This window comes from Pelodiscus sinensis, chromosome 7 (genome assembly GCF_049634645.1).
Source record: "Pelodiscus sinensis isolate JC-2024 chromosome 7, ASM4963464v1, whole genome shotgun sequence".
NCBI classification, from domain to species: Eukaryota; Metazoa; Chordata; order Testudines; family Trionychidae; genus Pelodiscus; species Pelodiscus sinensis.
The window spans coordinates 56,965,846-56,982,742 of NC_134717.1; the positions used below are offsets into that span (position 1 = coordinate 56,965,846).

The 16,897-nt window shown below is 48.9% G+C and overlaps 1 protein-coding gene across 2 annotated transcripts in view; it reads right to left on the bottom strand.

Moving 5' to 3' along the window:
* Positions 1–348: 348 nt before the first annotated feature.
* Positions 349–16,897, bottom strand: part of FLACC1 (flagellum associated containing coiled-coil domains 1) — a 35,206-nt gene continuing 18,657 nt past the window's right edge. For both annotated transcript variants that reach the window (XM_014578856.3, XM_025189910.2), the window contains exons 10-16: positions 16,347–16,399; positions 11,072–11,171; positions 10,032–10,123; positions 8,827–8,889; positions 7,838–7,927; positions 4,835–4,944; positions 349–1,029 (exon numbers count right to left, since the gene is read on the bottom strand). In XM_014578856.3, coding sequence (XP_014434342.2) covers positions 939–1,029; positions 4,835–4,944; positions 7,838–7,927; positions 8,827–8,889; positions 10,032–10,123; positions 11,072–11,171; positions 16,347–16,399 — 599 coding nt within the window. In that variant the 3' untranslated portion in view covers positions 349–938. The remainder of the gene's footprint in view (positions 1,030–4,834; positions 4,945–7,837; positions 7,928–8,826; positions 8,890–10,031; positions 10,124–11,071; positions 11,172–16,346; positions 16,400–16,897) is intronic.

The window sequence follows — 16,897 nt, forward strand, 5'->3', positions numbered from 1 at the left end:
CCCCTTCTCTGTCACACCTTCCCTCGAGATGAGATCTCATGGAGTACCAGGGGGCCCGGTGTGGGGTTGCAGCAGGGGGCAGGCTGCTCTGCATACTCTATGGTGGCAGGAGCTGCAGGGAAGTGGAGTCATGCAACAGCCTCTGCTCTGCTGCCACCTCCCAGGCCAGCCCGATCGCTGTGTTTCACTGCATGGTGGCAAGCAGAGTGCTCCGGCCTCAGCGTGGGCTGGCTTCGGAGAGTGGAGCAGGCAGCTGCATAGCTCCACTTCTCTGCAGTCCCCACCCCACCCCCAAAAAGGCGGGGTGTGTGTGTGTGCAGTCCCCACCCCACCCCCAATGAGGCAGGGTGTGTGTGTGTGTGTGTGACCCCTGCTGCCAGCCTCAGCCCACCCAGGGCCCCATGGGCTAACCTGAGTACGGGGGACCATCCCAGCCATCGGATGGTCGAGGCTGCTGCTGCACCCCCAAAGTGTGGGGCCTGGGACAACTCTGCACGCACCACCCCCAGGCCACAGGGATGTGCTGGGAATGGTGCAGAGCTAGCAGCCAGAGGCTGCTGTAGCCTCGTTGTGCTATTGGTATGGTACCAGGGACCCCGCGGGAAAGGGACATAATTGCCTAGGGGCAGCTAGAGGGAATGTTCAGACACACACACACCCCCTTCAGAGCCCTAATAGTGGGGGTGCCTGCTGGCCCACTAGGAGAATTTGAGGACTGGCTCCTAAGGTAAATTGCATTTTAGACCCCTGATATAGAGAATAAGGAAATGACAGGACAAAAACATGACACCTTGAATATGATCAATTATGTGGTTTTGAAATTCTTCTGAGGAAGAGTGAGGAACTGCAGTTTTGGCATTGCCTGCAGAAACAGCGACTAAATGTGAGCATAGTGCTACTTCGGATTTAGCATCAGCAGAGAGTTTCTCTTAATAAGGTCACATTCCCGTTAGAGCTGTCTTGACATTTGACTCTTTTTTCTGGACTCTTTCATTATATGCTTCTTCATTCTTTGTGATCAGTTTGCGTCTGGAGGGATAAAAAGAGAAGTGTTACAAAAGGGACAGGCGAGATCTTCTCACATCTGCCTCTGTTACGTAACCTTTTTTCCTTTAAAGTGAATTTTGTAATGTGTTACACCATTGTGAGTTCAGCTCTAGTGGCTACATTTTCAAGCTTACTTCACATGTAGTCTCTGGGAACACACACAGAGCAAGGGTAGTGACGGGCGAACCGTGCGTATAGGTTGACTTGGCTGTCGCCAGGGCGCCGCGTTAAACTGGGCGCCCAATGATGACATCACACCACTGAGGGCTGTGGAGGCAGGGGCGCTGATTGCACATTTCACCTGGGGCACAGGGGCGCCGATCACGCAGTCCGCCTGGGGCGCCAGCTGCTTGCAGCCCGCCTCGGGCTGCCCCTGGGTAGTGACCAAACATACATTTACAAGTACCAGATCTCATTTGTCATACAAGTGTTATTAAATTTACAGTTAAAGTTACAAATAACCAACCGTACAGACATATGCACAAGTTACAAATATACTCACATCCGTAACAACAGCGTCAAGGTCTGATTGATAGCTCTTTCATGGATTGATCATCAGTAGAAGGCTGGTTCCTGTAGGTGTTTCCCAGAGAGCCGTATTTCCCTGCTCTGGGTACCCTCTTTTATAATGTGATTCTGTGTGTACCTCATTAGCATTTAAGTACATTGTAGGGATGTCAACACGCAGACATCTACATGATTAACCAATAAGCCTTGGCTTATCAGTTAATCCTGTTGACTACACACATTCCCTCTGTGTCCGATGCAGCAGCATAGGGGCTGTGTCTACACTGGGCCACTTATTCCGGAAAAGCAGCTGCTTTTCCGGAATAACTTGCCAGCTGTCTACACTGGCCGCTTGCTTTTCCGGAAAAGCAATGACGATCTACTGTAAAATTGTCAGTGTTTTTCCGGAAAAATTATGCTGCTCCTGTTCGGGCAAAAGTCCTTTTCCGGAAAAACTGTTCTGGAAAAGGGCCAGTGTAGACAGCACAGTAGTCTTTTCCGCAAAAAAGCCCCAATTGCGAAAATGACGATCGGGGCTTTTTTCCGGAAAAGCGCGTCTACATTGGCCACAGACGCTTTTCCGGAAAAAGTGCTTTTCCGGAAAAGCATCCTGCCACTGTAGACGCGCTTTTCCCGGAAATACTTATAACGGAAAACTGTTCCGTTTTAAGCATTTCCAGAAAAGGGTGCCAGTGTAGACGTAGCCGGGGTGGCAGGCAGGAGCCAGTCTGGGCAGGGTTTTTAAAACAGCTCCCCTCGTGGACCAGCTCCTGCCTGCCACCCCACACTGCTGTCTCTGATTGAGAGTTAGCAGCGTGGGGCAGGGAGCTCCCTGGGAGTGGAGTCCACCTTCGGGGACTATTGAATAGTCACATAACCACTAAAATCTGATGCAGTTACACACTATCTAACATCCCTGATACATTGTGCACCCTACAGCTAGGGCATGGGTTAGTAAGAGTAATTTTTGCTAACAAAATTCCCAAGAGTCATATTTTTCTGTTAACTTTTTGCAATACCTATTGGTACATCTTTTCCTGTAATCTTAGGCATTGGGTTATTCTTTGGTCACTTAGTTATATCAGCAATTCTTAATTCTATGGCTTCGAATGGCTAAGCTAATGCCTTACAGGCCTTAGCTCGTAGGCCTTGCATTTCAGCCCTACTTACTTAGGTACTTAATACATGATTACTGTATTCCTTCTGCATATTGATCACTCCTATACTTGTGTAATTCTACCACTTAACTCTCTTTAGTTTACAGTGGTTATATAGGACCGTGTTAATCCTATCAGTAAATAAACTCATTGACAATGTTTACTACACAGGCGACAGAATTTAGAAGACTGCTAAATAAGCAAGTGCAATTCCATTGCCTTCAGAACTCTCACAGTTGTGATCAGTTACTGAGCAGATCTCATCCAGATCTCTGGCCCGACAGGACGCATGCTTAGATCCCACACAACTTCAATGTGAGGGTTTCCTTTCCCAGGTACAAGAGGAAGCTCTATTTCCATTGTAATTTACGCCCCGGTCTTTAGTAAACAATACATTAACATGCTTAAATCTTGGCCCAGCACCACACATTCATCTTGGTTCCTGAGGAACCTGAAGGCCATTTTCCGCAGTGAGAAAGATCACTGATGAGTTAAAATGAGGCCATCAAACTGGCCAGTGGAAGGCCAACAATTCACAGCATCCTCTGTCTCCCTTTAACTATTCCAGTAAACTGTGACAATTCAAGAAAGAAATGGAGATTAAATGACCAATGGGAAACAACTCCTCTCCCTCCAAAAGACACACATTTTTTACCACGTTAGCACTGTTTTATGTATTAAAACTAGAAAAATGTGTTTTAAACACTCTAACCTTGTCATCTCCATTTGGTTTTTTTCCTCTTTAAACTTCACTTACCTTAATGAAGCTAGACTGGTTAGTTACACTTTCTGTACCTTCTCTGCTGAAGGTGACCATTATTTTAAGGGCTGGGATGCTTGTGATAGGGTTTGCAGAAGTGTTTCATGTGAAAAACGTGCACGTTTAAAAATGTGTCTGGCATTGTTGCTGCCAGCCTCTGCCTCTATGATGTGCATACTGCTCGGAGGGGAGGATTTTTCCACTAACTTTGTGTCAGAACGGGTTTGTCGTGAAGAACAAGTATAATTAACATTCTCTGTTGAGATGTGTCGAAGCTGTTCTTTTGCTCAAGCACTTTGCCAGGGACAGACAATCCTTGTGGAAACAGAGCACGCTCTGCTCCATAGTCTTGTGTCTTTAACGTTTTGTTGTTCTAATTTAACCAAATACACGAGTGAGTCAATAAAAACTGGGACATTACAGGTGTCCTGAATTAAGTTCCTGTGATACTGTGGTGGTATCTAAAAAATATTTGAGCTAGTGTTAGTAAAACTGGAACTCAGTCACCTTTAGGCTGCAGGGGTACAGATGCAATGGTGCACAAAGGCAGGACATGGTTGCTCACTCTCCTCACAGAATGCACTGTCTGTCCATATTGCTCAGCTATGGAGCTCATCTGCCCAGAGGGTACCAGAGGCCCATGAGCAGGGGCGATACAGCCAGACCTAGTCACCAAAATGAAGACGACCAAAGCCAAACGGCATGCAGCTGTGCTGACTGCAAAGCCCATGTTCAGGAAGCTGACAGGCTGTGGGGAAATGCATGTTGGTGATTCCCTGTGAAGAGCCCAGCTCCGCTGAAACTGCTTGGCAGGCAGCATTTGCATGAGAATGGATGTACCAGCCGTGACTGCGACATAAGAACTGAGAAAGCCTCATAGTGTAAGTCAGAATGATTAAAAAGAGTGAACTGTCAAATGCGCAGGTACTTGGGTGCTGCTAGTTGAAGCCATCTGGTCTGAAATCAGAGGTGAAAGCAAGCGGGTGCTCCAGCAAGAGCTGGCTAAGCTACAGCAAAAGCCAGCAGGCAGCTATTCAAAGAGCTGCAGGGACCTGAGCTGCAATAGGACAGGACCTGTAAAAATGTTAACACCCTGGCTGCAATACTTAAACCTGGAGGTAGAAACTGTCCCTACTGTGGGGCAGGGTTGCTCTCTACTCTCTCTGCAGTTTCCTCTTGCCAGACAGCTAGAGGCGTAAAGTCTGAATTTGGTAACGCCGCCAAGGTGAAGGAGCCTGTGGCATTGGGCACACAACAGATCCACGTTTGAAGAGTAACACTGTTTTATGAACTCATGCTAAATGTGTTACCTGAGTTTCTTGATTCTGGCCTGTGCATAATTTTTCTGAGATTTTGTTCCTACCTCAGAACGACGTTTTCGTCTGTCAAGGAGGAGATGTTGAGTTGGTGTTTTAATTCAACAGCCGAGATTTTCTCTTGAATGCTTTTCTCCATCGCCAGCAGGTTGCTTTTCTGGGGATAGGAAGCACCAGGGAGGTAGTTATTCCCTGGCTGCACCTAGACAGGATCTGACATTTTACACGATGGCAGGACGCAAGACAGGGATGACTGAAACCACAGAAATCAGTCTGGACCAGTCTAAGCAGCCACAGATGTGTGCCCCTCACCTCCTCCAGACCAAGTGTTCTGCACTAGGAGCAGCCAAGCTGACATGCCAGCACAGTCGATGACACTTGCTTTTAATTTCCCATTTGCTTCCACAGTAGGGATGTAAATTAGACACTTCGAAATTGCAAATAAAGCTGGTATTTAAATTTCCCATGCTTCATTGGCATAATGGCAGCCGTGGGGGGGGAGGTTTCGAAAAGAGGCCTCATTTTTTCAGGAGTACAGGATCTTTCAAAAAAGGGTATTATTTTTGAACAATCCCCATCTAAACAGCCATTTTTCTTTCGAAAAGCCCCTTTTTGAAAAAGAAAAATGTGGCTGCCATTATGCAAATGAAGCACAAGAAATTTGAATCCTGGCTTCATTTGCCATTTCAGAGTGTCTAATTTTCACCCCTTTTTGGAGAAAAGGGATATAGTTTAGACACAGCCCTAGAAACTTTGTGACAACTGTGGACTTGATAGAATTCCGTTCCTCTTGCACCAAAAGCATTGGCCTCTATCGTGTGGGCTAAAGGGGTAAGTCGTCCGCCAGCCTACAGCAGAGTCATTTGTTGCAATTTCACACAGATTCTGTTCTGTGCACTGAGCGCACAATCCACCACCACTAAAAGTCTGAGTCCAGCAGCAATGTCAAAGAAATTCACGGTTACAGTACTCCAGAAAATTGCTTTAGAAGTGCAAACTCAGCCCACCTTTTCAGACATGGCCATTAATTCTGGATGTCTCAATTTGTGAGAGCAGAGCATGAGATTCTAGAAGTTCCTCCCAACTCATCCCCCTCCCCACTTGTCAGCACAGGGGAAATCTTGCCTGCATGGCCTCAGGGAATTCCCAACTAACGTCAGAAAGGATTCCCTCAGAACAGAGAAACCGCAAGGCCTTATGTTCTCCTGCAACATCCTGACGACACTAACTCCCAAACAGGTTCTCCTCCTCTAACATTTCCCGCTGGATTCCCTATTCCCTAGGCTCATAATTCTCAACTCTCCCCAGCGATCCTATCAAAAGTAAGTCACAAAACCATCCTGTGCCTAATAATATCCCCCTTAACTCCTTCCCCCTGCCACTTGCATCCCCTTCTCCAGACCCCCAACACCACTCTCCTCAGGGCCTATTAAGAACAAAGGAAATTAGCTGACAGTGGGGATTGGATGGGAACCGTTGAAGTATACAAGTGCTTGCCCAAAGCGATGGCTTATGACACACCTCAATAACTTCCCCCCATTCACTGTAAGGTGTGGAACTTTGCACCAAAGGTTAACTGCAATTCTAACCCCAACAGTAGCACTTCATTTATGAGCGCACAGCCCATCTGCTGGAGTATGCTGTTTGTGCAAAGGCTAAACAGCCTTACATTTGCACCTGCTCAGATAAACCAATATTGAGCGACCCCCATGATCCAGGTTCAAGAAAGTGCTTCTAGCTCTGCCCTGAGAAGTGATTAGAGATGTGGGAATCGGGGCCTTTGTTTACAGTAATTCCCAGACCAAAGGCAAAATATGGCCGGTAACATTGTCAAAAGAAAGGAGCCTACATCTCCTTTTCAAAAGTGACAGGTACTAAGGAGCCCCAGTCTCATAAGCTCAGCAGTGCGGAGGCTCCTTAGTACCGAAGTTGGTTTGGAAAACAGACCCCATTTTTTTCTTTAACTGCTAGCCCTGCAAACACACCTTTAGTCCAAAGAGATTTGTTTCATGCTACCTCCAGGCCTTTGTGACACCTAAGCAAAGTGATGGCCGTCGGTTTATGCTCTCAGTGACCTCTCGCTAACCCTACTGCAGTCAAGTGGATTGCACAGCTGGCCTGGCGTTAAACCCAGCACTCTCCTCATAGCCACTTGGGTTCTGCTGTATTAACAGGCTGAAAAAGCAGCAACCCTGATTACCAAACGCAGGAGGTTTGACTAAGCAGCAGGGAGCAGATTTGCTAAGGAAAAAAGCATCATCTTTACATGGCTTCGCTTCAAAGCGAAACTTCAGTCTGAGGGCCGCATTTAAATGCATAAAAGCCAAGGAGTTTGGGGTGAGCCTGAAAGCCTGTTTCGTCACCCCACCCTTTCTACGCCAATATTTCAGATGTTTGCCAAGCTCATCTGATCTTTAGCTATTGTCTATGCTACAGCTGTGAGCCATGTGGTTCTATCGTCCCTTGGATTGTCCTGGCATTCAGGTCAGAGCTATATGAGGCTTTCAGTGGGCTCTCTAAGTATAGAATCATCCTGTTCTACAGGAGAGCAAGATGCTCTAGTTACAGTGCTGCCCAGCAGACCACAGATTCAGAAAATCCATAGCATTGCCCACTCTAGCACGTGGCCCTCCTAAGCCTCAGCCATCTGCTACTGACAGCTTTTAATTCCTCCAGAAGCCAACAGTCCCATCCCAGGGTGGACTGACTGCATTCCAAGGACAAACAGAGAACACAGCCAGCCCTCCATTCCCATCTAGCCACAACAGTGCAGGCATATGCCCAGCTCCCCTGCACCTCTAACAGGATGGCTCGGGATACTGGCATTGTTCAGCAGATGGGACTGTGCAGGTGAGCATGAGATGAGCTGCCAATGCTCAGCCACCACGGCACAGCCCGCCTTAGAAGAAAGATCTTTCGTGCTACTTGTCAACGGTGTTTGGAAGCCCGAGAACAGCAGCCAAGCTTCCCGCGTGCCATACAGAAGGGACCCCGCTGCCCAGGACAGCCCAGAGGAATGAGCCTAAGCCCGGTTTTAGCACCACACACACCTCTTTCTTGAGTTCCACCTGGGCGTTCTGCATGGTCGCGGTGAGAGCCGTGAGAATTTGGTCCTTCTCCTTCACCTCGACAGTCAGAGACTTGGAGAAAACAGACACATTCACATGGATAAAACAGGCTCCTCTTTCTAGTCCAACGTGCTGTGCATCTCCCCCACCCCCAGCCTCACCAGCCCTCTCCAATACCCATGTCAATGTCTACAGGGGGCCAGGCTTGGCCTGAGCAGAAGCCCCGACGTACCATCGCCTTGATCGTCATGATGCTCTTACAGCCAGAGTGGGGAACCTATGATCCACGGGCTTACCTTGATCCAGCCCTCAGCAAGACTCAGGGCCGGAGCATGAGCGTCGGCTCACCCAGCTGCCGGGAGAAGTCCTGACCCTCGGCGCACAACATCCCCTTTCCCCCTCCCCTGTGGGGCTGGAGTGCGAGGGGAGCCCTGGTGCCCTGAGGTGTGTGAGTGGGGCCAGGTCAATGAGACTATTTTGCATTTGTTTGGGGGATTTTTTTGTCTTGTTCTCAGTCAGTGGTTTTTGTGGTTGTTTTTTTGTTTTTTGCTTCTCACGTGTGTGTGGCTCCTGACTAATTTTTCTGTGGGTCAGTGGCCCCCCGGCCGAGAAAAGGTAACCGCCCCCTGGCTTACTGGCTGGATTTGTAAAGTCCAATCAGCTACCCAGGCTGGCCTTGCGTTTCATTGGGCGAGACGAGAGTGATGCCTAAACTCGCCAGCACATGGACTTGATTTACGAAAACATGAGGGCCAAGAACTCAGATTAAAGCTTCGTTTCCTGAGCAGCTCCTGCTCCTGTTGCCAAACAAGGCACAGAAGGGGAGCGGCTCCATTTGCACAGCACCCTCCCAACTCTTGAATGCCTCAGGTAAGGGCCATTGAGCTGCCTAGCAGACCGTGAACTGCTCACACCCCGCCCCTACCCAGACACTCCAGTTGCACTGCACTATCCCCTCCCCCTATACTTGCCTCCTTGATGCTTTGCAGCTCTTGAATTTTCTTCTCATCTGCCTGGTGCTGTTTAATATAATCCTAAAAAGGGGACACAGCACATGCACCGTTCAAGTCATGTCGTGGGCTTGCCAGCGAACAGCCGACTCCAACACACCCACCCAATCTGAACGCACGACCAGCCAGACAAGGGCGAGGCAGAACTACAAGTGCATGGAGAGTCGTAAGGTGTCTGACACGTCCCACACCCCTGGGGAATTATCCTGCTATTATGGTCCAAATCCAGTCTGCTCCCATCTCACCCTGTTGCTCAGGGCCCTCAGCCCCTTGCCATGCCAGCAGTCTCCAGCGTGGGACAGTACGGCCTCATGCACGCTCAGGAAGGGATCACATGCAGTCGCCCCAGCTGATACATCATAGGTGCTGCAAGCAAGGATGCGGGGGAGGGGGGGAGGAGGTGCAGCATCCCCTGGTTTAAAGTGGTTTCCATTACAGACCAGGTTTACAGTTCAGTTCAATGGCTCTCAGCCCCCCGGATCACGTTGAGGGGAGCTGCCAGCCTATAACTGCACCCTCTGGGGATGACCAGCTCTTCAAGGGCCTGCAGCTGCAAAGGCCTTCTCCCTTGTCTATGCTGGTACATCACTTCTAGCCCCTTGGACTGTGGGTGCAGAAAACATGATTGCTGAAAACACAGTGGGTGCTGTGCACTTTGGAAGGTAGTAATTATCTCCATTTTATAGATGGGCAAACTGAGGCAGAGAGGGTCTGTGTGAGAATGTCCCAAATTTTTCTTCTCCAGCATCTAACTTACAACTCTATTAAGTAGGGAGGGGGACACCTTTACCACAACAAATTCGAGGCTAGTCCATCTTGTATGTAATTGTCACCACTATAGCAGCATATGCCAGGGCAGCAATTACCCTGGTACTGCTTCTGAGACAAGCCCAAATGAACCAAACCACTGGGCTTCTCAGTTTTGATGGGAAGCCCTAAGAAATTGGGGGCGAAGAGATTCTGGTGATTTCCTGCATGCTACCCCTGGCAGGCAACAATGCCTTGCTACATGCAGCATTTGGGTCTGAAAGCCTTTGAGCAACAGGAGCCTTATAAATGAACGCAGGGATTTATAAGAACCCTGCTCCTATTGTAGGGGCAATAGAAGTTCATGGGAACTGCTGCACCTCAGTTTATGGCTTTACACTCCCCCCAGAAGAAGCTACCTCTATATCTTTATTCATCATGGTGTCACCACTCCGAAGCGACTTCCTCAGCTGCTCTTTCTCCAGCTCAAATTTCTTCATCAATTCCTGCTCTGTGGAGAGTGCGAGAAAGAGGTCAGAAGGGCTTTTCCTGACCATCATCATTGACCCGTTCCAACTACATTCAGTATTTCTACAGCCCTAACACACTGCTACCTGCCAACAATGCATGACAGCACTGAGCATGCCCCAAAGAACGTTCTCACACTCTCCATCCATGCCTGGATGCTGAGTGTGGGTACATACATCCACCCGCACACTGGGTCATGTCTCCAGTCATCCCCTGCCTCCCCTCTCGCTATTGCTCTTCTTTGCGCGGTCACTTGGAAGCTGCCTTTGGTGTTACAAAGCACGGCCATGGCCCAATGTCTTTACCCAGGGGCACGCTCCCTATGGAATAGGCTAGCGGGGCACAGCTAAGCACATTGCTGACGGGACAATCTGGAGGAAGTGGCTCTTCCAAGCTAAGCCCTTGTTTATCAAAAGGTTCTTTTGTTGCCCAGAAAGCATAATGTTTGGTCTTAGCCCCAAAGTGATTTTTTGTAACTAGTGGTGGGTTCAGTGGCCTCAGATATACAAAATCTTCAGGAAACCCATTGCTATCACAGATCAATAACTAGAGCAGTAGGTATTCCTGGGGTCTTCTCCAGCCACTGCATCCTGGAGAACAACCAGTTACTCTATTGTAGCCAAAGCTAAAGGAGTCGGTAAAACTGACTGTCATAAGCTAGGGAAAGTATTCACACCCCAGCAGCCAAGACAGGTTTCCAACAATGAAACGACTCAGACAAGTGTGATGCCTAAAACTCATTCCAACTCACTGATTTTAATACACTACATTCCCCGCTGAGGCGTCCCTCTGGACAGAGTCCACGGCCACCGCTCAGGAGATCTTCATCTGGCGGGAGTGGGCACAGACCCCTTTTTGAGCTACCCCACGTGAGCAGCTGTGGCTCTGTCCAGCCTCCCAGGCCAACGCACGTGTCCCCTGGTCCACTCACTTTGCTGTAATAGTGCCTTCTCCCGCTCGGTCCTCTCGCTCTTCTTCCAGTCCACCTGCCTTCTCAGCCACTTCTCCTCCATCTCATCAGAAACACTGTCCTACCCACACAGACAAGGCACGTTTTCAGTCCATCTTCCAAAACTCAGAGGGCTCCTACATTGAGCCCAGTGAGGCTATAAAAAGCTAGTTAGCAATTAGCTAGCCATTTCCACCTACAGGTCCTGAGGCGCTTCCCCAGGGACCTCTCAGCAAGAAGCAGAAGGAAGAAGGGAGGAGCGACCCTTGTGTGGCCTCTGGACATCACTATTCTTCCATAGGGGTGAGAGAGGCACCTATGTAGTGGGAGATCTGCCGGGGGGCATCCATTGTGCCTGCTCCCACTAGCACTCGCTGAAGTTATGCACTGTGTGTGTGTCCCCTGATTCCTGGTATCCTGCCCTCCTTGCCCACAGTGGAACTGCTTGCGAACAGGTGAGTGCTAACAGGGAGCTTAGAGAGGGAGTTGGGAGGGGGAGAGGGAAGGGCGGGAGGGTCTCTGGCCTTTCTTTTAAATCCCTTCTCCAGGACAGCAGCGATGGATGGTGATGGGTCTGCTGTTGTTACCTGCACAGCGTGTGCCATGTTTGTCTTCCTCCCAGAAGACAGAACAGATTTCATCTGCACGAAGTGCAAGCTGGTCGACATTTTGGAAGACAAAATTAGAGGACTGGAGGCCCAAGTGTCGACCCTACGCTCGATCAGAGAGGATGAAGACTTCCTCGATAGAAGGCAGCATTTAATCCTTCAAGCACGGAAGGCAGAGGAACCAGAGAGGGCAGTACGTGACCAAGAAGAGAACTGGCAGCATGTAACTTCTAGAAGGGGAAAAAGGCCAGCATGGGAATCCCCCAATGCTATAGAGGTAAGTAATCGCTTTCAAGCTCTCTCCACAGGCTCTGCAGAGGTGAATTCTTTGGAAGGGACCTCACAAGGAAGAAACCAAAAGCGAACACCATCTACTGAAGGCATGGGATGCGCAGTCCTAGGGATGGGGGTTCCACGGCCATCACCCTCAAAAGAAAACGACGGGTGGTGGTGCTCGGGGACTCCCTCCTAAGAGGGACTGAACCATCCCTCTGCCATCCGGACCTGGAATCTCGAGAGGTGTGCTGCTTACCAGGAGCTCGCATTCAGGATGTCACTGAGAGGCTTACCAACCTGATCAAACCTTCCGATCGCTACCCCTTCCTGCTTCTCCTCCATCCTCCCTGTTGAAGGGAAAGGACTGGGCAGGGATCGTCGAATTGAGGATGTAAATGAGTGGTTGTGCAGGTGGTGTCGCAGAGAGGGCTTTGGTTTCTTCGACCATGGGACTCTGTTCCGGGCACAAGGATTGTTAGGAAGAGATGGGATCCACCTAACGAAGAGAGGAAGGAGCATCTTCGCGGGCAGGCTTGAAAACCTAGTGAGAAGGGCTTTAAACTAGGTTCATTGGGGGACGGTGACCAAAACCCTGAGATGAGAGGGAAAGTCGGGTACCGGGAAGAAATGCAGAGAGGAAGGAGCAAGAAAGGAGGACCCCTCTCTCGAATGGAGAAGATAGGGCAATCAACTGGTTACCTGAAGTGTTTGTACACTAATGTGAGAAGCCTGGGCAACAAACAGGAAGAACTGGAGGCCCTGGCTCAGTCCAAGAAATATGACTTAATTGGGATAACAGAGATTTGGTGGGATGACTCGCATGACTGGAGCGCTGTCATGGAAGGGTATAGACTGTTCAGGAAGAACAGGCAGGAGAGAAAAGGAGGAGGAGTTGCGCTATATGTAAGAGAGCACTACGATTGCTCTGAACTCCAGTATAAAGAGGGAAAAAAACCTGTTGAGAGTCTATGGGTTAAGTTTAAAGGAGCAAACAACAGCATTGATGTTGTAGTTGGTGTCTGCTATAGGCCACCGAATCAGGTGGATGAGGTAGATGAGGTTTTCTTTGGACAACTGAGCGAAGCTGCTAGATCGCAGGCCCTGGTTCTCGTGGGGGACTTTAATCACCCCGACATCTGTTGGGAAACCAATACGGCAGTACACAGGCAATCCAGGAAGTTTTTGGAGAATGTTGGGGATAACTTCTTGACACAAGTGCTGAAGGATCCGACCAGGGGCCGTGCGCAGCTTGACCGTCTGCTCACAAACAGGGAGGAACTAATAGGGGAAGTGGAGGTGGGTGACAACCTGGGAAGCAGTGATCATGAGATGATAGATTTCAGGATCCTGACCAAAGGAAGAAAAGAGAGTAGTAAAATACACACCTTGGACTTCAGAAAAGCAGATTTTGACTCCCTCCGAGATCTGATGGGCAGAATCCCCTGGGATGTTAACATGAAGGGGAAAGGAGTCCAGGACAGCTGGCAGTATTTTCAAGAAGCCTTATTGAAGGCACAGAAAGAAACCATCCCGACGCGTAGCAAGAGAGGCAAACATGGTAGGAGACCAGATTGGCTTACAGGGGAAACCCTTGGTGAACTTAAGCACAAAAAGGAAGCTTACAAAAAGTGGAAACTTGGACATATGACCAGGGAAGGTTAAAATGTATAGCTCGAGAATGCCGGGGGGTTATCAGGAAGGCGAAAGCGCAAATGGAATTGCGACTGGCTAAGGATGTGAAGGATAACAAGAAAGGTTTCTACAGGCATGTTAACAAGAAGAAGGTGATCAGAGAGGGTATGTGGTCCCTGCTAGATGAGGAGGTAACCTAGTGACAGATGATGTGGGGAAAGCTGAAGTACTCAATGCTTTCCTTGCCTCTGTATTCACGGACAAGGTCGGCTCCTGGACTAATGCGCTAAGTGACGCAAGATGGGATGAAGATGGACAGCCCGTGGTGGGTAAAGAACAGGTTAGGAACTATTTAGAAAAGCTAAACGTACATAAATCCATGGGTCCGGACTTAGTGCACCCGAGGGTACTGAGGGAGTTGGCAAATGTCATTGAGGAGCCTTTGGCTATTATCTGTGAAAAGTGGTGGAGATCGGGAGAAATCCTGGATGATTGGAAAAAGGCAAATGTAGTGCCCATCTTCAAAAAAGGGAAGAAGGATGATCCAGGGAACTATAGGATCACCTCAGTTCCTGGAAAAATCATGGAAGAGATCCTTAAGGAATCCATTTTGAGGCACTTGGATGAGAGGAAAATGATTAGGAATAGTCAGCATGGATTCACAAAGGGCAAGTCGTGCCTGACCAATCTGATTAGCTTCTATGATGAGGTAACTGTCTCGGTGGACATGGGGAAGTCAGTGGATGTTATATACCTTGACTGTAGCAAGGCTTTTGATATGGTCTCCCACAACATTCTTGCCAGCAAGTTAAGGGAATGTGGATTGGATAAATGGTTGGTAAGATGGATAGAAAGATGGCTAGAAGGCTGGGCCCAGCGGGTAGTGATCAATGGCTCAATGTCAGGATGGCGGTCGGTTTCTAGTGGAGTGCCCCAAGGTTCGGTTCTAGGACCGGTTTTGTTCAATGTCTTTATTAATGATCTGGATGAGGGGATGGATTGCACCCTCAGCAAGTTTGCGGATGACACTAATCTGGGGGGAGAGGTAGATACGCTTAAGGGCAGAGATAGGGTCCAGAGTGACTTAGACAAATTGGAGGATTGGGCCACAAGAAATCTGATGAGGTTCAACAAGGACAAGTGTAGAGTTCTGCACTTGGGACGGAAGAATCCCAAGCATAGTTACAAGCTGGGGACCAACCAGCTAAGTAGTAGTTCTGCAGAAAAGGACCTGGGGGTTAGAGTGGATGAGAAGCTGGATATGAGTCAACAGTGTGCCCTTGTAGCTAAGAAGGCTAATGGTATATTAGGTTGCATTAAGAGGAGCATTGCCAGCAGATCCAGAGATGTCATTATTCCCCTTTATTCGGCATTGGTGAGGCCACATCTGGAGTATTGTGTCCAGTTCTGGGCCCCCTGCTACAAAAAGGATGTGGACGCATTGGAGAGGGTCCAGCAGAAGGCAACCAAAATGATTAGGGGGCTGGAGCGCATGACTTATGAGGAGAGGCTGAGGGAGTTGGGTCTGTTGAGTCTGGAGAAGTGAAGAGTGAGGGGGGATATAATAGCAGCCTTCAACTTCCTGAAGGGAGGTTCCAAAGAGGATGCGAGAGGTTATTCTCAGTAGTGACAGATGACAAAACAAGGAGCAATGGTCTCAAGTTATGGTGGGAGAGGTCCCAGGTTGGATATTAGGAAAAACTATTTCACTAGGAGGGTGGTGAAGCACTGGAATGGGTTACCTAGGGAAGTAGTGGAGTCTCCATCCCTAGAGGTGTTTAAGTCCCGGCTCGACAAAGCCCTGGCCGGGTTGATTTAGATGGGATTGGTCCTGCCTAGAGCAGGGGGCTGGACTTGATGACCTTCTGATGTCTCTTCCAGTTCTATGATAAGGGGATGGTTTGAGAATATGATCTTGGTAACTAATTGACCATTCATTATCAGTGGGAAATAGGTCAATGGAGTTACTATAGAGAACTTTCTGGGTGTCTGGCTGGTGAGACTTGCCCACATGCTCAGGATTTAGCTGATCGCCATATTTGGGATCGGGAAGGAATTTTCCTCCAGGGTAGATTGGCAGAGGTCCTGGAGGTTTTTTGCCTTCCTCTGTAGCATTGGGCACAGATCACAGCTGGAGGATTCTCTGCATCTTGGGGCCTTCAAAGTATTTGAAGGCTTCAATATCTGAGATATAGGTGAGAGGATTATTCTAAGAGAGGTGGGTGAGATTCTGTGGCCTGCACTGTGCAGGGGGTCAGACTAGATGATCATAATGGTCCCTTCTGACCTTAAAGTCTATGAGTCTATGAGTCTATGCACTGAATCCAGCATATGTGGGACCCTGTGGGCCTATGGGGATGAGGGGTGAATGTGATGAGGGTGCTCACTCCAGGACCTTCCTATGAAATTAAGAGTTGTCGCACTGGAGGGCAGCTGTCCCAGTACACTTGTGCCAGTGTAGTGTGTCTGGTGAAGATGTGAAATGCCACAGGAGAGCGCTTTTCCATTGCATAATTACACCATTTCCACCAAGCCACGTCCGCAGGGAGAGCGTCTCCTGCTGACACAACACCAGAGTGGTCGGCACTTAGGTTGCTGCAACTTGTGTTGCTGGGGAGGAGGCCTTCTCATGGCAACATAAGTTAGGTCGACTTAGGCGGTAGCGTAGCCAAGCCCTGAGCATTAGACTAACAGGACCCGCTCCACCTTTGGTGATTGCTGCAGGGTTGCTCAAATCTCACCTGGTACATTCGGAAAGCGTTCTTCAGGTACTTGTACTCCTTCTGCATCCCCTCTGAGCAACAAGAGAAGGATAAAGATGCATCGGTAATCCAGCAATTTTCACATGAATGGGGATTTGGACTCACATCCTGGATAGGTAACACGAAAGTGGGGTAGGCACCTCAGTGCAGCCCGTACAGGTACATGCCATAGACTCCACCACATGGCATGGGACTGAGAGAGAAGAAATTAACTGCTTTGTTTTAAAGGAGACTCAGAATTGGAAGGGAACTGAATTGTGCTGGGGCAGGTTGCTGGCCCTATAGTTGCCTAAAGACAATTCTCTCAGTGACTTTTGTGAGCATCCAATGGCACTGAACATTAAATAAATAGCTGCACTACACTCATTGGTAAACAGAAATGAAGAAAATCTTTCCCAGGCGCCCAGCACACAATGGAAGGTCTAGCTGATGAAATTGTCTGGGCAGCCTTCCCCCGAAACCAGTATCTGTTTGGAAAACTGAGCATTGGTCAAGAAATGTGTTGAGCTGCCATTGTGGACTCTCTCAAG